The sequence below is a fragment of the Megalobrama amblycephala genome, linkage group LG18 (genome assembly GCF_018812025.1).
Source record: "Megalobrama amblycephala isolate DHTTF-2021 linkage group LG18, ASM1881202v1, whole genome shotgun sequence".
NCBI lineage: Eukaryota > Metazoa > Chordata > Actinopteri > Cypriniformes > Xenocyprididae > Megalobrama > Megalobrama amblycephala.
This window is the reverse complement of record NC_063061.1, coordinates 13860751-13887390: the sequence shown is the minus strand read 5'-3', so window position 1 is coordinate 13887390 and position 26640 is coordinate 13860751. Positions and strand designations below refer to the sequence as shown.

The window sequence follows — 26640 nt, the reverse complement described above, 5'->3', positions numbered from 1 at the left end:
TATAAATGTCTTTACTGTCACTTTTGATCAATTTAATGCATTCTTACTGAATAAACTCTTACTGGCCCCAAACTTTTGAACGATAGAACTGCTTTTATAAAATTATAAGCTTCACATTTCTGCTCTTAATTCAGCTCTTGCTGCTCTTAATAAGTGTTTCACCTTAACCTTGATATTTGCCTCTTTTTTTCTTTTCTTTTTTTTTTTTTTTTTTTTTTTTAAGAAAAAGATGGACAAGTCCCAAATTATTGTTTGTGGTAATCCACATGCTGTTTACCGAGCTTAACTTGGATTTAACCCGGAATAGTTCTTTAAAACTGCACGCATGGACCACCTTGGAATTAAACCCAGAAAAGCGCACGACGGTGAGGTCGCCCTGTTCGAGGAGGCCATTTTCTAATCCTGGCATCAACACCTAACTCAGCATGACGGCCTATGGAGAAACATTACACCACAGAGAAATGAGTTATACAGCCAGAATCATGGGGCTGTTTGGACAGCCTCCACAGCGCAACGTTTAAAACCCACCACACCCTACGTCGTGATCTGCAACCAGTGTGCAGAAAAGCCGAAACACATTCTGCTCCGACGCAGCCAGTCAGAGAGCATTCAACGCATTCGGTTCACTCAGCAATGCATGAAGTGGATAATATTCCTTGTTATTTTTAAACTGTAGCATTGATTCATTTCGCTAGGGGGGAGGAGGCTGGGAGGTTGTTCACTGGCTGAGAAAGAGATGCCCACAGAGCCATTCATTACACATCCTGGGTCTACTTCACTGGGATTTGATTGGATGTGTCCCATAGCTCCCTATAAGCTGATCGTATCCAACTGGAATAGATTCTGAAGCTCAGAGTGATATCACATAGACAGTCACACTCGGGCTCTACCCCCGCAGCTTTAAAACGATCTGCATGTTTGTAGCCCTGAACAATTCATGATGTGCAAGAGGTCACAAAACCTCCTCCACTGACACATGGAGAACTGTAGAGCAATATTCCCAGTGTGACTTCGCTGAGGCGTGTATTTTTTTTATGCTACAGCCTGTACGAACATTTGTGTAGACTCACGAGGGCAAATGTTGTCTTGCTATAAACTCGAGTGTTGAATTTCTCAACCATTGAGAAATAACAAAGGAGACTACGTGTTTTAAATTCACATTTTGTCTCATGGGCATTTTGGCATCTGTTTTTGTTTGATGCATGGGAGGAATGCAAGCTCACTTATGAAATCTAGTGGGCTTCCTACCACCTACATAGACAGCTGTCTTCTAAAGGAGCATCTTAATGGTCATAGAACCTCATAGTGAATAATGTGGAGCACTTTAATTAGGCAATAATTCAATTTTTACACAAATTTTGGGTAAAACAATTATCATTACCAATTATATTTATCATCATTAACATTTCTCTCGCTTCGTCTGCGATTTTTTTTCCCACTGAGCCTGTTGTGGTGCATTATGGGGAGGCATTTTCTTTGAAAGAAAACAAATGATGCCCAAATCAAGGTAGCATAATTAAAGTGGACCAATAATGCCACTTTTCACAAGATGTAATATAAGTCTCTGGTGTCCCCAGAATGTGTCTGTGAAGTTTCAGCTCAAAATACCCCATTGATCATTCATTATAGCTTGTCAAATTTACCCCTATGTGGGGTGTGAGAAAAAACATGCCGTTTTTGTGTCCCTTTAAATGCAAATGAGCTGCTGTTCCCGGCCCGCTTTCCAGAAGAGGGTGGAGCTTTAACAGCTCGCGCTTCGGTTGCTCAACAACAACAAAGCTGGAGAATCTCACGCAGCCAAAATGACGATTGTCAGTAACGGTGTTCAGCCTTACATTGTTCAAACCGGAGTCAGACACTGATGGAGAGACTCAGGAAGAAGTTACAACTTTCTGAACGATTAGAGGATACATTTTTGTAGCTGCTGTGGAGTTGATTCATCTCATCGACTAGCGTGTGCCGTCATATTAATCTTTTGTGCAAATCCAGCATTGAATTGACCCTCGTTTGTGAAGCAGTCTGGAGTAAAATGACAGCATGGTAACAACACTCTACTACAACAACTCTTCCTCTTCTCTAAAGCAGCCCAACATGGCCTCACCCTCATTGTTGCATGTTCTCGGGGGCAGGGTTTATGTAAATTTTGGGGTTTGTGATGTCACTAACCCGAGAAGAAGCTCATTGTAGTCCCTACCAGCTGTTTGTTGTAGTCCTTAAAAAGTGATTTCTGTAAAAGAAAATATCTCCCTCTGCATTGAACTTTGAGTATCGTAACTTTGCAGATGTTGTTTTTGCTCTAACAGCAACATTACTCACTAGTTAAAGTTTTAAAAAGTGAAATCACAATCAAGGACCCATTTAAGTTAGAAATTATGTTAAATGTTAAATCCCATAATATTAACCACTTGTTGTCAATATTACATATTTCAGCTTTAAAAGGTGTATTTAGCTCTCTAGTGCTCATAAACACAGTTATGGATTAATAAATTGGTCTCATATGAATAAACAAAATAAAAGTTTGTTTAAAGAAAGATGCAAGTCATGAGCAAAGAAACAGCCACTACACTCCAACCAAAAATATTAATGCCCATAATAATGGATGTATTCCCATATAATCCAATGAGCTTAAAAAAATGCATGGGAAAATCCCATGTAAAAATGCATTTCTGTTGAGAATGCATTTTTCTTGTGAAGCCAGTCGCTTCAGTACTTGGCGTGGCTGTGTTTAAACCACCTCTTCAAATAATCTCCACGTAGGACATCCCACCTGCTCCAGGGAAAGTAGCTTAGCTGACCTTTCAGAACTCATGAAAACAACGGCATCCACAAAAGTGTAGTGGGTTAAGCTTTGAGTCAGTAATAGTGGTGTTTTTACAGCTGTAGACGGCTCTTACTCTCTTGACGCTGCCTAAACGGATGACCTCAATGGACTATGCTTTTATCTCCTTTAAACATATTTACATTTAGGTCTGTCAGTTTTATTTGCATGGGTGAAAGATTCAACAAGAAACTCTTTTGCATAAGCACAGAAGATTACGAAGAGAAATGCTTATTTTTAGAGGTCTGAAGTTGAATGTTCATTCGCTTACAGTCTAAAAAGTCTCAAGCGGCTGGAGAAATGACAGTAATGACCTTTTGTTCTGCCCTCAAACTCATCTTTTTCATCCAATCTCAAGTGAATATGTCTAATAATGAAAGCTGAGAGGAAGGTACCTCAGGGAGCTAGACACAGTCATTACATCAGCTGATTATTTTGTTCATTTACATGTAACCCTCATGTTGGATATATCCGTATGCTCTGATTTTTATTCGGTTGAGGAAAATGATTCTGTTATGTAACATTCCCCAAGTCCCATTACTCTAAATGTTGTGAACTGCTAGACGAGTAGATTTCTTTCATGGAAGAAATGAGTTTCTTTCTTGTTCCACCAAGACTAAAAATAGTAGTGTTCAGCAAAGATAAGGCAATCTCCACAACGAAAATACCTCTGATATTCATTCAGCTGCTGAGCAAATGTCACTAGGCGTCACTTCAAAGTGCAAGTGTAGAACAAGCAGGCATTCCTCCTGAAGTGCACCTCTAAAACACAACACTGACTTGCTATGGTCTACAGTATGAGGAATGTTCATTGTCTTTGATGTTTGATATGCTTTTTAAAATCTACAGCTACATAAGATGCATTCATATGTTCAAAAACGAGCAGACGAGCAAAATGGATGAAACAGAATGCAGGGAATTGAGATGCCTTTTTAAAAGTTTTCTATTTATAACTTGATGCAGCGTCTTGAAAACACACCACCTTGGTATGCTCAGAAAACGGCAAGTGTTAGATGGCATGATGGCATAAAGATATAATAATCAACACTAAAAAAATCCCTGTAAATTGCACATAAGGCAGGTTTTGCATAAACTAATTTGAAAATAATTACTTACTCCAATTCATTTTTGAAATATAATCATTTAAACAGTTACTGTCATGAATTGTTTTCAAGCTATTTTTTTTTATGTCTTTCCACCGTTGAAACACAGGTTGGGAGATTACACAATTACAGTGTTTCAAATGTATTCATTATATTGAATATATTATTATATTCATTATGTGTTCATTAATATATATTAATAAATATATTCATTATATTTAATTTACCTGTTAGCAATGTCTTAATTATTTAATATGTTTAAATAAATTTGTCATGAAAACAAGTTAAGACAGTAACTCTGTAAATGATTATATTTCAAAAATGAATTGGAGTAATAATTTTATAATTAGATTTAGAAGTTTTTTTTGTGTGTGTGTGTGTTTTTTGAGTGTTGACTGTTATATCTAAAAAATAAATAGCAACTGAATTTAATAATTTGGGCTCTGTTGTTAATTGTAACCTTTAATAGTATAGTAATGTGCAAAAAAGGGCTCCGTGCATATAGTTTACAGCATTAGCTAAGATAGATTTTTTTTTTTTATCATTAAGAAAAAGTTGAATTTATTTAAAGGGGACCTATAATGCAATATAAGTTTCTGGTGTCCCCATAATGTGTCTGTGAAGTTTCAACTCAAAATTCCCCACAGATCATTTATTATAGCTTGTCAAATTTGACTCTATTTGGGTGTGAGCAAAAACACGCTGTTTTTGTGTGTGTCCTTTTAAATGCAAATGAGCTGCTGCTCCCAGCTCGCTTTCCAGAAGAGGGCGGAGCTTCAACAGCTCACACTTCGGTTTCTCAACAACAACAAAGCTGGAGAATCTCACGCAGCCAAAATGACGATTGTCAGTAACGGTGTTCAGCCTTAAATTGTTCAAACTGGAGTCGGACACTGATGGAGAGACTCAGGAAAAAGTTACAACTTTTAGAATGCATCTGGACGTTTCTAAATGGTTAGTGGATAAATTTATGTAGTTGCTGTGGAGTTGATTCAACTCATTGACTAGCATGTGCCATCATGTTAATCTTTTGTGCAAATCCAGCATTGAATTAACCCTCGCCCCCTTTGTTGCGTGTTCTCGGGGGCAGGGTTTATGTAAATTTTAGAGTTAGTGATGCCACTAACCCAGGAAGAAGCTCATTATAGTCCCTACCAGCCATTTTTTGTAGTCCTTAAACAGAAAATTCTTTAAAAGAAAATCTATCTATCTATCCATCCATCCATCCATCTATATTTAAAAAAGTATATATCTATATACTTATATATAATAATAATTATTATTAAAGAATTTAAAGAAATTTTGTTTTAGAATTTTAAGATAGAGAGTATCCTGTAGCATTTTACTTATTTACATAAGGTAAATCTAGGTAGACTAGACCAGGTTGGACTATCAAATGCAATGGGATTCATTTGCATTACTCTAAATTCGGTGCTCTGTGAGAGTTCACTTTTAGCCAGAAGCTCTGCTCTTTGAATTTGTAATTTTTGCATTCACATGTGGATGCTATAGGCTCTCTTAGAGGTATTTGAGGGCTAGACACCAGCCGAGCTCCCCTCTGATCTAGCCAGGTCAAAGACTAAGCTTGAGTTGAGCCAGTGAGAGAGGGGCAGCGGTGTCACAGAATGCCTGAGTACATGTCACTTTGCGTCAGCATTAGTTACTGCAGGAGGCCCCTTTTCCTTTTGTCCTCCAGCCGACTGGAGTTCACGGGACCGGTGCGCTCAGCGAGTGTGCGTATCTCCCATTCCACATCTCTGTCCTGTATCCCTTTACGCCCATTCTGCATAGAGACAGGCTTCAAATGAGGTGAGATTTTGACAGTCAGCTGTGATTTAGTGACGGAATGTGAAAATAACTGACTATGGCTTTATTTGATTGCATTTGGAAATACTGTATTTTGGCACCAAAAAGCAGTACAGGGAAATTAATTTTACAGATATACCATATTAGAAGTACTTTTCATCCCACATTCCAGCCACATGAAATAACTGGGCTTGATTAGATCGCCTTCTTTTTTCCCCCCAATAAAAATAGACCTCTTGTTTAGTATCACACATCACATGCTTGAAGTCCACATGAACGCCAATCGAAACCTTTGTTTTGTGACACAGTTTCAGGCAGTGGGAGTGAATGAATACTAAATTAATCGGGACAGGGCCTGATGGCTACTGTGGCAGGACAAAAGCATTCCAGATAGCAACAGTACAAAGGCGGATCACCTTTTATTACCCCAAATTTTTTAAATGAATAAAAGTATTAAATAAAATATAACAAAAATATAAATTTTAACATCCCTCAAGTGTTGTACATGTAAAAATATTAATAATAATAAAAAAATTATATTTTAAATTATAAACGGCTATGTACTAGCCATGTCTCCATGGTATTTCTCTGTCTATGGTTCAAGATGCTGGGATAGTGGTTTGGAGAATGGATGGATGAAGATGGAAAAATAATAAAATAAAATAAAATAAAATCTAGTGTGTACATCAGTCTGAAAATGATCATGTGAACATTTATTGAATTTTGATATATTTTTATATGTGCTCTCTGAGACCCTAAACATGAGTAAATCAACATATTTTTTAATTTATTTTCATTTTGTGTATAAAAAGTTTGCATATGAAAAGCCTCAAAATATCAACCTGATATGTCAGTTCTATGACCCCCGCATACCCTCTAAAAAATGCTGGGTTAAAAACAACCCAAGTTGGGTTGAAAATGGACAAACCCAGTGATTGGTCTGTTTTAATCCAGCGGTATATTAAATGTTTATTAAACTTCTTAATTTATGTTAATTTCAACAACAGTTGAGTTAAATAAAACTACCCAGCAGGTTAGGCAAACATTTAACCCCCCTTACAGAAAAAACACATGAATTTCACATGTGACTACATGTGTTTTTTGCACATGTGAACTTCATGTCCAGGGCCAACCGCTGGGTTAAAACAACCAAATTGCTGAGTTTGTCCATTTTCAACCCAACTTGGGTTGTTTTTAACCCAGCACATGAGGGTTAAAATATAGGCTCAAACATCACTGAACCTCTCCCAATGCAGGTTATTGATTCTTCAGTGGGCAGTAGTACGTAGCAAGAGTTATTTTCCACAGGGGTGAGAACAGGTTACTGTTGGAGAAGCCTTTGCTATTTATAGCAGCTGTCAACAGCAGGCAGAGACTGTGCAACATACTAATTGGTTGCATTTGCAGGTAAGGCAGAGCTGTGCATCTCCTCCCATCCCATTTGTGGGCAGCCTGGAGCCCTGACCACCCCCCCTGATAAGCTTGTGTCTGTGAGATGCCATTTCAACAACTGCTTTCCACTGAAACTGATAATCAGAGATATGAAATGAATTTGCATACATGCACACAATATTTAGGCTATGCTTATCTTCTCCATCAGCGATAAAATGCTCTAATTTAGCTCACCAAATTGTTTTCGGCTGATCGGAGGATCACGTATTCGCCGTGAGGCGGCTCCAACCCAAAATCTGTAAATCGTGTTGCACTCAGTTCCAGAATTAGCCGCTCACTGCTTTCAGCACAGATGGCGTCATCGCCGCTCTCTGCAAATGCCTCACATTCTAGTGCAAGCACACTGACCTCTTCCTTAATCCTAATTAGGACTGCTGTAATATCTGCCAGAGCCTTCTTCAGGAGCAGTGGCAGTACAAGCGTGCTCTTTGAAACATAAAGAGAAACCTTCTCTTCTCTGTAACTCGTGACATTAAACAATATGAGATGGTGACGTTTCTGGATTTCTGATGACGTCTTTACGATGATGGATTAGAGCATGAAATACACACAAGCGTCATTGCAGCGGTGCTCCAGCCAGCGTGTTTCTCTAAATAATGGGCTGTGACAAATACATAGGAGAACTGGGCTAAATCCCTGAGCAGGCTTAATAAAATCGAGAGTGATCTGAAGTCTAAAGGACATTAACTCGTATATTCCCTCTGCTGCTCGAGCTTTAAAAAGTCCCAGTGCTGGAAACAGCATCTATTGTTGAGCGCGTGAATTGTGTAGCAAAGCAGCGAGGTACTGACAGATGAATAATACCACTCCACTGTCGCTGGAGACTTGTTGATTTAGCAGGGATATGCTCATAATCCTTTTCACTTCCTGTTCAAAGGAAAAGCCCCAGAATGCAACGGGATAGGTGAAAAGAGCACCCTGGGGGTGACTGTTTGTGAAGAGGGAATATTGTTGCGTTTTACAATCACTCTGTAGAATCACACGTAAACATTTGGTGTGAAAAAAAAAAATAAAAAATCTGTACACCCTGGTATTGAAAAAGTTCAAAAAGCACTTCTTTTGGAAATGTGAGATGCTTATATCATTTTAACACACAATTATCTAACTCAAAATAAGTTATAACATACTAAAACATAAATCTAATATACATTTATACAATAAAATAAAAGCAACACAATGGAACATTTGAGAGAACCAATCTCTTACTAAGCAGTGACTAAACCATCAGCAGGAAGCCTATAAACTGCATAATAGACCCGGTTGCAGCATTCACTCCTCTCTTCAAGATACAATCAGGGCTAAAACAGCAAGCCAAGCAAAAACCCCTGAACTCTCATTGTCTATTGTGCAGTGCTGGCCCCCCATAGCATCTCTCATTAATTGTCTTTTGTTTGCACTCTTGTACAAAAGCCATGTTGTGTAGCGCTACTCGCAGTTTTGAAAAGTTGCATCTGAAGTTGTGGCTGCACTTTGGAATAGGGTTACAAAACTTTACCTCTGCCACATGCATTCGTTATAAAATAGGTTGCACTGTTGGCTGAAGGATAACATTAGTTTGTATTAGTAATTGTGGACTGATTTCTTGTCATCATATATTTACAATATAGGGAATTCTAGAAAATGACTATTTCTAGTAATTCTAGTAATTTCTAGGAATTCTAGTAAAATGAAAATCAATCATTAGCTATCTTAATGTATAAAATGTATTTATATTTATTATCTTTTTTTAATATCTGAGTGCATATCATTCATGTGTTGCACATAGGTTTTTTTTTTTAGTTTAATATTCTCTTTAAAGTCCTGTTGTGGTGAAAATCAAGCTTTTAAATGTTGTTTATATGTGTATGTGGTGTTTTTAATACGCTTCAAGACAAACCATATGCAAATTCATAAGTCAACGCCATTGCTGAGTATTTTCTCCTTAAAACTGCAGTGAACCAAAGAAAGTCTCAAAAACGCGGTTTGAAATCGCTGGTGTTTCTGACGTCAGAAACGACCTTGTAATCAATCATGTCAATGTGTGATCAACAAGTGGATCTCTGAACTGGCGTGAGTGGAGGCGGGGCTAATTTGTATATTCATAGAATCGCGTATACTAAATGAGACAAGTGTGTAGAGTTACATTCAAGCAATTTTAAGGCATGAAGAAATTTTTTCAAGGATAAAATGTTTAAATATGTCATTTTGGTGGTCAAAGATGAGTTTTAAGGGATAAAATTATTGACTAAAGGTGGACTTGTCAAATAAATGTTATAATCCAATTTGAATACAATCTGAAAAAAAACAAACAAACAAAAAAAAAAAAAGATATATGGTGTTATATGAAGCCTCGTTTCCACTAAAATTACCTGGAACAATTTGTCCCAGGAACTTTTCTTCCAGGGACATTCCCCCCCCCCCAGACCTGTTGCTGTCTGCGTTTCCATTACGGTCTAAAGTATGGTGAAGATCAGTCCGGTGACGTAGAACTGTGTGCAACTTTCCAGTTACTGCTGGATATCGTTCTCTGCATTTGAGCTTAATAAAGCCTGAACCTTGTCTGTCCATCTGTCATATTTTTTAAACTCCACTGTTGATTCAAATACCAAACAACTCTTACTGCACGCACCGCAACAGACTTTTAAAATTGGTGGTTGAAATAAAATGCTGCGTGGAGTCAACCAATCAAAATGCTGCATGAACTCAACCAATCAGCATGTTCAGCACCCAAGTTACACCCCTGAAAGTTCCAGAACTTTGAAAAAAATACTACCTTGCAAGTAGGGACTTTCTGAGGGGGGAATTTTTATACGGAAATCAATTTAGACCCTGGTCCCTGCGGACGAAACACACTGAGTACCATCCCTAAAATTCCTGAAGTGAAAACGCAGCTTAAAAAAGGTATGTTCCTACATGGCCAGTTCTCTCTTTTCATTTGCAAATGTGCAAATACAGGCCGCATTCACTTCTAGCTCTATAGCAACACCATAAAACACGCCTTCTCTCTGCTCAAGTACCAGTGATATACTAGCACAGAGAGTTTTAAATCAGGACCACAAACCCAATCAATCCATTAACACAGTTCTGCAAATACTATATATAGCTGGTTATGCAAGCCTTTCGTTTGGGAAACGGCCAAACACATAAACCTTGAGGTTTTCAGCAACATTAAAAAGCAGCAAAAACTATATCTGCAGAAATGAATTAACATTCATAACTGCATACTAACCTACATAACAGCAGACATGAGTATTGTGACAGTCTTCCGGGCTTTTGTATCTGAAAAGGGCCTCTAATGTAAACGAGAGAGGGTCTACTCTCAGGATGATTTATACTGTGTTTAACAGACTCGCCTGTTTGAGAAAGACTTTTGGATCTGTTTTCAGGAACCGTAATTCACCGCTACTTTGATGTCAGATTAATACGCATCCTCGTGCCAGATCCACAGAGGTAATGCAGACCAGCCAGGCACGAGCGTCACTGATAATGTGTGACGGTCTGAGACAACAGACAACAGGTGAGTCAGTGTTTGGACAGACACTGCAGGTGAGAGGTTGACCAGGAAAAGCATTATATATGTCGTAACTTTCACTTTTGAATAAAAGCATTCAACTTTTTTTTAATGATCCTTTTGAATGGTAAGTGTATAAAAAAAAAAAAAATATATATATATATATATATATATATATATATATATATATTTAAACAAATAAATAATAAAAAGGCCAAGATGTCAAGAATTTTAAATGAATAACCTTAAATTTCATGCTATTTCTCACATAAAACACATAAAGGATTCAGAAGACAAGACTTATATGTAACATAACACTCTAAAAAATGCTGGGTTAAAAACAACCCAAGTTGGGTTGAAAATGGACAAACCCAGCGATTGGGTTGTTTTAACCCAGCGGTTGGGTTAAATGTTTGCCCAACCTGCTGGGTAGTTTTATTTAAACCAACTATTGTTTAAAAATTGCTATATGGCTAGCTTAAAATGAACCCAAAATAGTTGGGAAATTAAAAACCAGATGCAATTAGAGGCAACAATAATAGACAAAAGGTGAATGTTTATTAATAAGCTTTAATATTTTATTAATATAAATTTAATAGTTTAATAGTTTATTAATATAAATGTATTAATAAGCAATTTAATAAATGTTTATTGTTTAATAATTATTCATTGAACATTAATAAATGTTTATTTCCAACATACTTTGGGTTAATTTTAATTAAGCAATACAGTAATTTTTAAACAATAGTTGAGTTAAATAAAACTACCCAGCAGGTTGGGCAAACATTTAACCCTACCACTGGGTTAAAACAACCCAATTGCTGGGTTTGTCCATTTTCAACCCAACTTGGGTTGTTTTTAACCCAGCATTTTTTAGAGTGAAGTATCATTTGAACTACTTTTATGATACTTTTATGGTGTTTTTGTGGAATTATGATGCAATAAATCTCAAGTCTCTATTCACTGAACTGCAAAATTCTTCAAATATCTTAAATATTATATATATATATATATATATATATATATATATATATATATATATATATATATATATATATATACACACATATACATATACATACACACACACATATATATAATATCTCAAAATAATATTCATATAAATTTCATTATAAAACAGAAAGAATTTCCCAGTCTGTACTGAGAAGCTTTATGTATAAACATCTTCAATTTCATTTGCTTGACTGATCACTCCTCAGAGATTCAGCAGAGCATCAACACCACCACACAAATTAAAACAGTGAGATTTTTGCATAAATCTACAAAATACTCTTAAGTTTCACCTAAAAAAAAAAGTCTGAGGAATTTAAAGAGCGAGTTAGGCTGAAACAACAAATGTTCACAAAGGCATGCTTCAGACTCAAATAGTTCGCATACGCCGTCTAAGTGGCCAGAGAGGGAATGTTGCAATGAAACAGGTGGGGTGAGAGTGGGGGGTTCATGGCTCAGGACGCACACCATCTGAGCACCACGCATGCAGTGACCTCCCCAAAGGAACCACTTTATCACCTGCTCAGGAAGATCCCCTTCTTGTTTGGGAAACGCTTTGCTCCTGCTCACTCGGCGAAAATGTGGAGCATTCGATGCCCATCCGCTGCCCGGTCATCTAAAACAAATGTGGACATTCCAGTGGACCGTGGGAGGATGCGAAAGACAGACATCTAGATGCAACTACAGGAAAGCACATGATATCATGTGGCTGTAGCAGCGTAGGGAGGGTGTGTACTTATATTCAACAGTCAGATTCTGTTGCTCTTTTTCCCAGTTGCTGATTTGCCAGAAACGTTAACACTTGCAAAAACAATCGCAGCATATTTTAAATCATAAAATGCTCTTGGTTAGCCACAGAGGCAACATTAAATCTTGGACAGAGCTCTCACAATCCTTCATGATTTACCAACAGTGACATTTCAACTGCTTTGGCACTTCTTCAAAAATAATAACATTAAAAAAAGGAAAGAACCGTGTTTACATGTACAGCTTGAGCCAGAAGTATTCAAATAAAATGAAACCAGTTTAATCGCCATTCTTTTATGAGGCAACCTGAGACTTGATGCACATTTCCTGATTCGATTCCAATTCTTATGGGTATATTTCAGTATTTCATTCACAATGTCCATTTAAAAAGTAATGATAATGTGAGGTAATGGTAACTTGATTCAGTAACCACTCTGTCGGATTCAGTGAATGATTCGTCAGACTGATTCAAACTTCTAAGTTTGTGAGATTTTTAGTGATTCATTAAAATGACCTGCTCAAAAGAGTCGTGTGTGAATCGAACTACACTGGTTGTGTTGCATGTTTCTGTTTCACTGAACCAGTTCATATGTTTCATTAGTTTGTGAATCGGACTACACCAGTAGCCTCGCGAGATGCTAAATGAATAGATATAGAATATGCCACAGCTACGTTTAAGTTACATTACAGTTTCCACAGCGGCACCGCCTCCACTGTCACTGGAAAAAATCTGCAGCCTGTCCGTCAATTTGACTGATTACTGAGGCTGATGTTGCTTGTAACTGTAATTCCCACCCCTGTCCAGTAGGTGGTGAGTGCGCTCCAGTGTGGCAGCAGAGCGCGAGTTCAGTCTCCAGAATAAAATGAAAATGATGCGTTTGATTACACTCACCCAGTTTGTCCATTTTATTATATATTATAATACTTATGCTTGCATAATTAAGTTTCTAATCCGTTTTGTTTTAAATAGTTTGTTTTATTTTTCTTGCTGCTAAGTTTATGGTCAACAAATGGCTTTTCTGAGGTAAATACATGACATTGTTTACAACACTGATTGAACTTACGTGATACAGATTTCGGTAAGCTACTGCAACTTTCAACATATTCTTTGATTGCAGATGATCGCGTTCACTCACGATCCTCAAAAAGTGTGTAAAACTTCTTTTCATGATATAAATAAATGCATAGCTTAGGCCTATTTGTTTATCCTATAAGTTTGTGAATAAATATGAAAATGCGAAGCTATTAAATGTCTTAACATTAAAATATAAAAATTAAAATGATGCAGCAACATATGAAAGATAGGACAGAACGAAAAAAAAATGCTATTAACAATCGTTCATTGTGCAAAAGTATTATAATATGAACGGCTCCCATACAGTGTGGCACAAAGCGCTTATGCGCATCCCGTGTGCAGAATGATGCGCTTGAAGCATCATGGAGTCGCAGCGCGCAGCGGCAGCGCTCCGCATTGAAAAGTTCAAAGCACAAAGAGAAGATATATTGATGGGTATTGTATTACTGTTATTTTGAAGAAGTATAATAATAGAAACACTGATTCATCTTGGAGAGTGTTTCATTGTGTTGACTGTCATAACCGAACGTGACACGCAGTCTGAATGCTGAATGGAGAATGACTGACTGCCGCAGCGGAGGGAGGCATTTACGTGAACTTTCATTTAACGACTTAAATATTTATCTGTACCTCAAATTAAACTATGGAATGGCTTCAGAACACTTGGAATATAGTGTACAGAAACTTTATGGTGCTTTTTAATGTTTTTGTGCCTTTTGTGGAGCTTAACAATAACAGAATAGTACACGCACAGTATCGGATTTGGACCGGTCCACTCCGACCGATACCCGATCCGGCAAAAATGGCAGTATCGGAGCCGATACCGATCTGAATATCGGATCAGTGCATCCCTAAACTGCACCTGCATACTATTTTTCCAGTCATGAATTTTGTCACTGAGGATTTCTTAAAAATACTGTGCAAAAGTGTCTCATTCTCATGAACCCAATCTCATGTCTCGTCACACCCTTATACACCAGCCATGCTGGTGTTATTGCGTGGAGCCCACAAGGACAACAGAAAGACGTATTTCATGGAGAACGTTGTTTTTTATCTCATCACATATGATTCGGAGTGGAAACTGAGGTAGAATATGACTTGTTTGCTGTGGGTCTGCAGATTCAGAAGAAGAAAAAAACAGTGGAGAATTCAACTGTTCTTATCAAGATCTCACAATTATCACAAGCAAATGCTGGTGCATTCAAGCTAATCCACAAATCTGGAGCAGAGAAAACTACACAAACACAACTGCACCTTCACCGTTAGGATTTAGACATGCAGCATACATTTTGCATCGGTTGATCCAGATGTGCGTGCCTGCCAATTCTTAATGTCCTGACTGACTGCATGATGCTTATCTGCTTTAAGCCTTTGCTGCCCAGAGAGAATACAATGTAAACTCACTAATGAGGGTAGTTTTACGAGGGGAATAGTATTTCCTCAACTGCTGAAAATATCTCTCACTCTGTCAACTCTATTGCCGTCATTTTGGAATCTCAAATTGGATAGCAGTATATGTAATTAACCCCACCCATGATAAGTGTAACATATGCGATGACTGCTTATGATAGACAACTGCACTGCATTCTCCTGAAATGTGGCCAGCTCAAACATCTAGCATTAAGAGGAAACTGATATGAGAGCAAGGGCTTTACCCAACATTTTCTACCTCAGATTTGGAGTTTCCATCACACTGACGGTCATCAACTAAAGCAAATATTCTCTCCCAACCATAGGATGTTGCCCACAGACATATGAGGAGTGATCTTGAGTGGTGCTGATAAGAAATAAAGCTGCATGGTTGCCCACTTCTGCATGAATGACTCTGTAGCAGAGAATTTATTTCACTGTATGTCTGTAGCAGCTTCATCCACTCAAAAGTGAAAATTCCATGAATGTGCACAGAACCATAAGATCATTGTGATTGTGCAGTGGAGAATAGGAAGAAAAAGAGTCTTCCCTCAACTTTGGGGAAAACTTTTACTTCTCAGGAGTGCTTATGGCTATATGGGCCCCGTACTTTCAAGGGACCAAGATAAAAGGCATTATTTGTGTGCCTTCTTGGGCCTTATTTTCGCCATAAATTATTTGTCTCCTTTCTTTCTCTACTGTTTTATGTTTTTAATATTTCAAGAACCTACACATCAGTGTTCTCTTTGTTCTTCAATACACAGAACAACAAAGGGAAGCTGTAATTTAAGGCACCACACAACACGTCCTCAGAAAATGGTGGCTCTCTGAGCACAGTGCTGTGAATTTAAACAATAAACTTGACTAATCCACAATTATTGCACTGGATCATAATTAAATATATAAATAGTAAAAAAAAAACAGTAAATTCTAGTATGTTATTTTTTTTTAATTATTGTACTACATCAACTTTTAAAATCATTTAGTGAAAAGAAAAAAGGTTGTGGTAAACAAAATCAGAAAATGCAAAACAAATGATAGAAAAGAAGAAAATGCTAAATGTCCCTTGAGTTGAAAGGCAAATTGTTGAAACTAACATCAGTATAATTGTACATTAGAAATGTTCTGTCCTCTAAAGAGGCAATTTATGCAAATGACAATCTAATTCAGTACTTTTAGAAGATTTTTTAATAATTATCATAGGGCATTAGGAAAAAATTGCTGCAGGCAATCATTACTGTTTTTGAGAACATCCCCCAGGCCATGAACACTCTCAGAGCTTTAACAATGAACAGAACAAGTACAACAGATAGAGACTGTTAATGTAGTGCAATAATACTAGCAAAAACACACCACACTTTTAAGTGTATATCGAATACTACATCGATGTACAAACAAAATTATAATCCAGAGCCAAAGGGATCTCGCCTGAGCGCCACTATTTTGATATATACTGGAACATGAAACTAAATATTTTAAAGGTAAAATATATGGAAAACATCCAAAGACAAACAGTTTTTTTACCCACACAGTATAATTTCTTCTGTGTTACAGTAAATTATCACAAAAATACTGGGATAATAATAGTTTATAGTTTGAATATAAACACTGATGTCAACGGTAGCGATCAAAATAGAATAAATCAAAAGTAACTTGATGCTTCAAATAAAGATTTGATCACATCGTTACACCAGTAGGTGGCAACAAGTGACTGTTAAAAAAGGTATTTGTCATTGAATCATAAATTCAAAAGATTCGTTCAAAAATGCTGATTCATCCAGTAATGAAACAAGACACTGAATCATTCATTCAAACTGATTTTTAAAAAATATTGAATTTAAAAATAATTAAATTTTTTAAAAAAGACTGCAGCAATTAACATTTTGTCAGATCTCTTTTTAAACAACAACAAATCAAAGTTATAAAAAGCTTCAACGTTATATTCCCTCTTCATTCGTCTTTGCACTCTGTTTTGCTGTGATGTTCTAGAAAACGTCAATAACAGCGGCATCTTTTCCACTTCAGTTAGTTACAGTAAGATCTTTTAATTACATCCAGCGTTCTGGCATTGTTTCCGTATCTCTGCGCGTTATTAGGACGTCTTAAGTCTCTTCAAATCTTCTTAAAGGCTACTGACTGATTAGTTTCCTGCAGGAAGCGTCTCATACGCCCTATCTTAGCGACTCCTTTTAAGGTCATCCTGGAAAACGCTGATAGTCAGCCGTGATGTAAACACATTGCCTGTATTGTCTGCTATGGGGCAAATCTCTGCGATAACATGTTCGCCTTGGGACACCCCTAACAAACTGCTGTGTATAACCGCCACAATTCAGAAAAGAACTGATTAGCTTTTTGACATGATACTTGGGCTATAGAACCATAGACAAAAATAAACAGAAAAGTAGTTTTCCATTAAATATCACTCAACACATAAGATATTTTAAGAATTTTTCAACCATTTTTCCCCATTTAATTAAAGTCAATGAGGTCCAAAACAACAGTAAATTGGACCCCACTGACATTCATTGTATGGAGAAAAAAAAACAAAAAAAACGTGTGTGTGTGTGTTTTACAGAAGAAAGAAAATCATATACTGTATGTCTGGAACGAATGTGATTGAATGCTGACAATTTTTGAGTGATCTATGCCTTTAACTTACTCATAAATTGGAAACCACTACAGTAAAAACTTTAAAATTCCTAAGCTTTCCGCATTGGCCTACAAATTGATGCCATGACTGAACTGCATTATTGTCAGCAAAATGCTTACTGCTTAACAGCCTTATAAAACAACCATTCAAAACAAACCTATTTGCCTATTAAATATACTACATACATTGGCTTATATACAAACCTCAGGACCACCAGGCACGACGAATTTGACCAATGTCTGGCATAATGACAAATATCCCAGGCTCTTACTTGTTCAGGGCACGCTCTCGAGCCCACAGCAGCTGTACTCAGCTCATACTATTACAAAGTTCACTTAATTTTTGAGGCCACTGGATCAGTCAAACATCCTTTCAAATAACAGGCATATTTAAGAGTATTTCAGCTAACTTGCTTTTTTATACTTTTCTCCCTCTGATTTTGCCCAACAGATGATAATCTGACACTAAAAATAAAGAAGCTCAGATTTAATAGTATTTTGTGAATCAGATAGCATCTTGAAATAGATCTAATTCATCTATGGTTATAATAAGAGGGTCAAGCTTAGCTTTAAGGGTTGCCTGCCTGGTTTTATTTTCAAACTCTTCCCTGTAAACTTAGCAAGTAAGTGCGAGAAACGTTATGAGGTGGCCTTAACGCCGGCCCGCCAGATGGTCTGGCCGCAATCTGTCAGTGCAATCTGACCAGTCGGCTAAACTCACACAACAAATCTGGTGCTAATGGTGGATTTTAACCCAGAGAGGAGTCACACTCCAAATAAGATTCTCATTAAGGTTGCTCCATTTCTGTTGCCTTAACTTCAACCGCTAATCATTCTTTGATAGGCAACGGCACATACGATAAAGCTCAGAGGCACTGAAGGCACTATTTTAAGCGAGGTATTTTGCAGCTATTGCTCTTTAAAATATATAGGCTTAAAGGCACTACAAATGGATATTGTTAAAAACTGCTATGAAATAGGCTAGAGTAATACATTTTCTCTTTCTCTGGTGAACAGCCGTGCGAAAAATTGATTTACTGTTTGGGGGTTTGACTAGAGGCGTAAAAATGACAAAGTGCAATTCGATGGAGAGATAATAAATCCAAGAGGATGAGCAGTTTGTTGATGGAGCTTCGTATGGTGTATCTGAAATTCTTGTACAGCCACACATCATCTCCCAGAGTCACAACACTAGCCTCAAAAATGAGCTTCTGCTTGTGTGAAAAACCTTCTCAGTATTTGTAAATGTGAAAATCTGTCACGCTCATCATTTTATTCCCACAAAACCTCTGCTGGAACAGTCAAGAAATATATTTGCGGGTCTTTTTTTTATCACCACACCAGTGTCATCTGCTCTTCATAGCAGTCGCTTTAGAACTTGATATCTGCTGTGAGGGATTCAAATCATCATCACCAAGGTGAATCATGGGAGTTCTATCTGTCAACATTTGAGCTTGTGATAGGGAACATCAAACACTAGGTTTGCAAATGGCAGATGTTTCAACTCAGTGAAGATGCCATTGATATTTCTCTGTTTAAATGAGATCAAAGTGTCATATCCATATGTTTACTGTCCCTACACATCATTAGAGGACTTTTAAAACTGTAAGATGCAGAGCAATGAAATGAAAAAGAGACGTCTAGAGGTGTTTTTTAAAAGTTGTACTTGTTTTAACTTGAGCTCTGCTTTTTTAAAACATTGTGTCGTGCGACAGACATAGCAAAAGGCGTGATTATAATGGTCAAAGACATATGTCTGGCCATATGTTTACATAAAAAAATGGAAAAAGCAGATCAGAGGAATGCAAAAATGCATTGTGTGAACAGCATCTTATAGTCTGTATGTGACTAATATGTAAAATTGACAGAAAAGGGCTTTTCACACTTGAAATAGTTAAATCTGGGTTAGAAATAGTTAAACCTGACCCTGGGTCATTCTAAACCCCTGGTAAATGGAGTCCTGGGTTATCTTGCTTCATGTTTCACACTGTTCATAATTTATCCGGGGTTAACAATTAATCCTGGGTATTCATAAGCTGACGTTTCACATTGTACATTCCTAAAATGTTACTGGGTTAACATTCTTATTTGCATATTTGCAGTGTCATTGATTGGATAAAGGCAGTATGCCACTTGTTTACATAGGCTAGCTAGCTCTAGCTCTTCTAACACTGCATCGTTTCACACTGTACAAGTTTGGCACCACGGGGTAATGAGGGGTAACCGCAAACACTCTGGGGCACGGTTTCATAACCCCAGGTAAAAAGCGGTGTTAACCCTGCTTCTAATGCTGCCTTCACATGCTATCGGAAATTTGAAAATTTCAACTTCTAAAGTCGTGATTTCGAGCTCATCGCATTCAAGTTTTGTAATGAGAGGGCGTTCATATACGAAACTCGTATTTACGATACTTCCGAGAGCACGTGAAGGCAGCATAATTACAAGTGTGAAACGTTCCTTTACCCGAGGTTAACAACGGTGTTTAGAACGACGAAAACCCGGGGTTAAGCGCAGTGTAAAAAAAGCCCTAAAATGTGCTAATTATAATTTCAATTAATCATGTAACTTCTATCTTCTAAATCATGTTAGTTCTGTTCAATCTATTCCTGTTGTATGTATTTCTGAGCTTATAAACAGGACACACTGGCATGGCTTGTTTCCACAGAAAGAGCAGCATTTGATTCCAGTGGCTGTCAGGTGATCTGTTGCATTTCTATTTTTAGCAATAATAATTACCTTTGTGATTGCATTATAAATCAAGGTTCAATTTTAAATTAAACTATTCTATTTGAAAATTAAATGAAAACTGAACAGGAAAGAAACACTCATTATCTCAGTCTCTAATATTGGCTAATAAGTATTATTATTTTTGCATGAAGCCGACAGTCTCCAACTAATTCACTCCAAAGATATTCACCTACTCTAACAAGCAGCTGGCAAAGACAAAGGTTACATCCAGACTGTCAGTCCAAAACAGATATCTGATTCAAATCCGATCAGATTAAGCAAGTGTGAACGACAAAAAAAAAAAAAAAAAATCACATGAAATGTATTTTTACAAATTTGTTTTCAAGCTATATTTATATGTAGTTTGAAATCCTATTCAAACCGCATTTCTGGAAATCTATTTCAGTTTGACAGTCAATAATTTTAGATCAGATTCCAATCAGATACACATTTAATCGGATTTATACTGACAGTGTGAACATAGCCAAAGTTGAGGAAGAAATTTGCACGGGCATAATCTTTTCCTTTGAAAGCATGTGACAAGATAGAGATCAGTGACAGGAAATCATCTAAACGGTCAAAAATTACCACCCAAACTTGGAATAAACAAGGAAGAACTGTATCTTGAGTAAGGAAGTTGTTAAATGGTGATAAAAATAATTATCTATTGTGTATGATGATAATAACATGAACATTGTCAAAAAATATTAGTGAATAATTCAAAATCAGGGCTCCAGACAAAAAAAATTCATTAAGGAGCCATTGGCTCCTATAGGGGGAAAAAACAGGCGCCAATTTTTTTTTTAAGAGCCACACAATTAATGAACTTAAATTTTTAAATCACTTACTTTTAGTCATCCTGTTGTGTTTATATAAATATATATCTCCCCTTTACAGTTTCAGCATTTTCATCTTGTGATTTTTCTGGGAAATGAATATTTTCACTTAATACTATTATAGTTTTTTTGAATCCGATTAGATTTTTATATTTTCTGCTTTCATTTTTCCTTAACTTTTAATATTTTAATACTGTTTTGTTTTTAGTTTTAATTTTGGTTGTTTTTAAACATGGCTGTTTAGTTTTTATAAATTTTTATTTCAGTATTAACATTTATTTCAAGCAATGAAAAAATGTTTTTTAATGGTTTTAGTTAACTATAATCTTTATATTGAATAATATGCGTCAAATAATGTTGTTAGTCTTTCCTTCCTGAAGCTACAACAGTTTATTTTGAATCAAATGAAAATAAATATAAATATATGTAAATAAATATATAAATATATTAAATTTGGTTTGTGTAAGCAAATAACAAACAAGGGAAATTGATATCCATACGACTTTGATTAATGAACAGGCCAAAATACAGTGGGACTCTTATTTTGAAATGCATGTGCTTTGCTTTTGCTGCTCATTCAAGTTCAGATGAGGAAGATAAAAAAAAAAAAATGGCGTTGTTACAAGCATTACAACACATTACAATACGAATAATATAAAGTAAACTTTGTCATAATTGAACAGCATTAGTTCTTAAGCAATCGGTTGACTAATGTGCGCTAATCATTGATTGCGAGCTGCTTTGAAGCACAGCTGCGAGAGCCTGACTTTAAAATATGCGGCGCTCACATTTATTTAATGAAATTAATGTTAAAGGTGCTAAAGAGGATGTTTTGCTTTATACATTTTTGCAATATTACTTGAAACTGTCTTTACTAACTGATAAAATTTATTAGGTGCACTGAAAGGAATAATATTAATATACATCATCTGTGCACGAGGTAGGGCCTTAAAAACATCAGCCAATCGTTTACGCGATGATTGGCCCTCTGGCTTGTCAATCACTGCCGTGACGTTCCCTGTGAGAGACGAGCGCGGCTGCGCGCTCCAGTAACTTTCCACACTCTACAGGCGCCGCATGCAATGTTTTTGTCAGGAGACAGGAGTAACAACTGCAGATTATGAGTTACCTGCGGTGAGTCCGACATAATGAATCCACTAACACGACACAGCGAATGCCGGTGGTAAACACTCGTGTTCCAATACTCGTGCACGAGTTTTGGGAGGCATGATTGATATTCAAACGGTAAGCACGCACTACATTGTGTGTGTATCTGAAGTCTGCAAAGCCAGTTTCCCCTTTTGAATGACGAATACAGACAAATTTATATGAAGAAATAGGCAGTTGTCTCCTTTACACAGGAGCAGAACGGTATGTTCAAATGCAGCTTTTTTGCACCGATGCAGGAGACAACACAGTCGAATTTTATCAATGCTAGTTCTTTGGAGTCTATTTGGTATGTGATATTTTCCCTACCCGTTCATATTTTGAAACTTTCACACGCAGCATCTTATCAAATGATGTGATAGGCTACTGGTCACAGAACACACAAACATGCAAATTTTACAGTCACAACGTGTGAATTTGTATGGTTGCCAATGGCGACCTCAGCAAAAATATCACTCGCAAATTAATATTTTTAGTCGCAAATGAGACCGTTTTAGGCGCAGTCTGGAGCCCTGAAAATAAAGTCATTCCGGTTTGGAATGACATGAAATAAAAATAAAAGAGGAGTCTGTTCTAATCCTGCTCCTTTGCATGGGCTCCAGGATATCCAGCTCTGCAGTCAGGAACTATTTTGATCAATGCCCATCTTACACATGGAAGTCTTATTGACATTTAGGGAATGCACATGCTTGCCATTCCTGAACTACGAATCTGTTAGTTCTAGGCTTTCCCTTCCACATCTGTCGCCGCTTACCAAAAAAATACAAATTAATAAAAGCAGGATAAGCATGGGAAAAACACCTTTCATGTTTCTTTCAGAGACTTCAGAGGGATTTCCATTTTCAAGAGAAACTCTCAGATTTCCTTCTAACACTTTTACTTAAACGGCTCCGTTTTTAATGTTTAAAAAAATGCTAAATGTTTCTAACTCAACTGAAACTTTTATACATCTTCACCTCTGCTTCTCCGATAAAAAGTGAATGAATTCTCGAGGCTTCTGTTTGTGGGTGAGCATTCCACATTTGTTCTCAATGCTGAGTATATGTGGGGGGCTGAGTGGGACATATTTCAGCTCCGTGTCAGGGGGGTCCTCCATTCACTCGCACCCACAGCCGCTCAGCTGTTTCTTCACGTTACTCCGGGTTACTCCGGCTGGCCGACCGGACATGTGCCGCTCTCCTGTTGCTCAAAGACTCAGCATGTTTCATCACGCAGCCTGCCTGTCGTGGTACCCATACGCTGGGACCCCCCGTATGGAATTTTTCCCATCACTATACAGTGACGATAAACTGCCTTTAGGAATACAAGACACTCAACATAAACCATACTTTTCTCATGTGGAAGCTTCCAGCTAAAAAGAACCTAAGCACGTGCGGAAGGGCAACGTGTCTTTGTCCGCAACAGCCCTGGGTAAAGCACACAGAGAACGGCTATCTTTTCCGTGCATATTTCTCTCTGTCGCTTACTGAACACATCAAAAATGTCAGCCTGTAACTGATGGACAAGCCCAGAAGGTCCAGCATGCTTTTCATGAACCCCCAGAAAGCCATTTGCTGGGAAGCAGCGGGTGGAAGAGAAAGCACACTCAGCCTTCTAGGGACAAGCTATCACTTTCACTGCTTTTCACTATTTAAGCTGTATTTAATCACATTTGAAGTATTAATCTCAACAACAGACAATTATTAGCAACATAATGGTGAACATTATCTCAGAATATTGTCCCACGACACCAAATTTCTTCAAAGTCCGAAGCATTCGGTGTGGACTAAAATGGAAGGCTGCCACTCGTCCAAGTATTCATCTAAAATATCGGGTGTGATCTCAACCTTTGTACTATTCCTGAATCTATTTTATCCTATCCAGTAAAGCATAACTTGGCAATAAAAGTGCTGGCAAAAGACACCAGAGAGAGTTTCCACTGTTCAAATGCACTCCATGGCTTTTTTTAAACATAAGGTAATAACAAACCACGGAGAAACTGCTTTTGGTGTACATTTTCATCTTACATTGTAACTTTACTTTTAATAGAAATTTCATTACATTCTAGAATTTTTTTTTGTTTTTTGTTTTTTTTGCGTAAAATCACACTTCACATTATATGCTGCAATGCATTTACATAGGCTAAGTAAATGCTTACAAGTAATATATGTAACATGGCCAGTGTTCACTTTTTAATTTAAAGTCAGTTAAATATGTATATAGCCTATTTAAGTGACTGAATTTGCAAAATCTATTTGCAAACAAATTTTACATTTTAAATGCAGTTTTCCTATTTAAATAAAGCAAAACAAAATGAATAAATTTATTTTAATAAACGAGTGGAATGTCGAGAAAGAGAAAAATGCTACATTTTACAGTATATACAACAGAACACAGATTACCCAGCAGTATTTAGTGCTGTAGTCTGTAATTAAGCCAATCAGCACACTTGAATAATCACAGGAGATGGGCAGTTTCTACAAGAGTCTATGACTCCCTACAACAGCTAACCTTTAAAAGGGTCATCAAATGTTCATTTTTTAAATCAAACAAAAGCAACAGAGATAAATAGAAAGGAAAAAGTACATATAACCTGAATAATTTAAAGAGTTTATAGCTCAAAACGACTTATTATATTAATATTTTATTATATTATCTATAACAGCGAAGCTACTGATTAGCCTATTTCCATTTTACAGTAAAAAAACAAACCATCTTCTGACTGAATAATTTAATTAAGCTATTGGTCTAGACTTAAGTATTTAATTAAATTACAACTGACTGTTCAAACGATCCAGGACAAAAACATGCTATCTTTTTTAATTATTTCCCTAAAACCAAAACATAAGACTTAAGTATTGTCCGCATCGCGCGCTGCCAGATCCCCTCTCGTGAACACTTAGAAAACCGTTATCTCACAATAAACATGTCCCGTTTCCACAGAAATAGTTTCTAATAGTTAAAACACACCCCAAAAACTAACAAACACGCGACCGTTTTGGAAAAGGGACACAAAAATCAACAACACTAACCAGTCAGTTCAGGTTTGTTTGCGTGTGTCATTTCAAAAACTTTTAAAGCGTGAACAAAGAACTGAGCCGAATCATCCAGCCGAGCAAACACTCACAAAACAACTTTTTATGGGATAATAAAGTCTGAGTTAGAAACAAAAACATATCTATTTTTCCCGTAAACACCAAATGTAACCTGTAGAATAGGGGAATAATAAATTGGTGCGGATTTATTAATGGTTAGTTGGACAAACACGCAGAGCGGATGCGAGTCTCCAGCCCGCGATGAGAAACATTCCAGCGCGACACAACTAAAATCTGAAGCTCGTGTCGCGAAACCAAAAAATGTTACTTTTATCCCAGTTTTGGATTCAACATCACATCAGCTCACATAAAAGAGCTAACGGTTAGCTCAATAGTTTAGTTGGCTTAAAGAGACAAGCACTTTTGTGAAACGGCGGCTCGCTGAAACACATTTCAAGAACTTCGATAAATGATTCACCACAGTTTGTATCACTTTTGCTTCTTCTACAAAGAAAGTATAAAAGTGTGGTGATGTGTACTCACATTGCATGGAAAGGAGAAGCAGAACGCAAGCCAGTGGTGTTAACGCCATCTTGGAGTCGATGAAATGTTCAGTTTGGCTGTACATGCGCAAAGTAAAGGGCTTTAGGAGAGGATGGAGAGAGCTCGCGCTCACCAACCGATGTGAGAGAGAGGCACGTCGAGCTCGAGCTATTGTGTGGAGTTTCCATGACTACAAACAGCATCATCGTCATGAGTAGTTTTGTTTTGGGATTTTTTTTTTTCACGCCAGGCCAGTGAAGTTGCTCCATTTCCAATAAACACTGCATTTGGAACACGTTTACAAATTATCTAAGGAGGGAGGGAGTTTAAACACGTTTTTACACACTTTGAAATTTTATATCACGCTTTTTCAGTATGAATTTACCTTCCATATTTCCACTGAACAAGCAAAGACTTGCTATTTTAAATCTGTATGTGCTTTAAGCACACTTATTTTGATGTGTTGACTGACAGACTAAAACATGTAAAGTATTGATTGTAGTTTTGACTGTATTGTGTTAAAAATTACATTTAATGTACATTTATTTTAAATGTATACTAAATTGCAAACTTGTAATTAAAATATACTTAAAGGGTTAGTTCACCCAAAAATGAAAATAATGTTATTTATTACTCACCCTCATGCCGTTCCACGCCCGTAAGACCTTCGTTCATCTTCGGAACACAAATTAAGATATTTTTGTTGAAATCCGATGGCTGAGGCCTGCATAGCCAGCAATGACATTTCCTCTCTCAAGATCCATTAATGTACTAAAAACATATTTAAAACAG

The 26640-nt window shown here is 37.0% G+C and overlaps 1 protein-coding gene across 1 annotated transcript in view; it reads right to left on the bottom strand.

Annotated features, from left to right (window-relative positions):
* The window catches only part of jam3b (junctional adhesion molecule 3b), a 37346-nt gene extending 11322 nt beyond the window's left edge, over positions 1 to 26024 (bottom strand). The window contains exon 1 of the mRNA XM_048165517.1: positions 25849 to 26024. Within this exon, the coding sequence (XP_048021474.1) occupies positions 25849 to 25933 (85 nt within the window). The 5' untranslated portion in view covers positions 25934 to 26024. The remainder of the gene's footprint in view (positions 1 to 25848) is intronic.
* Positions 26025 to 26640: the final 616 nt, after the last annotated feature.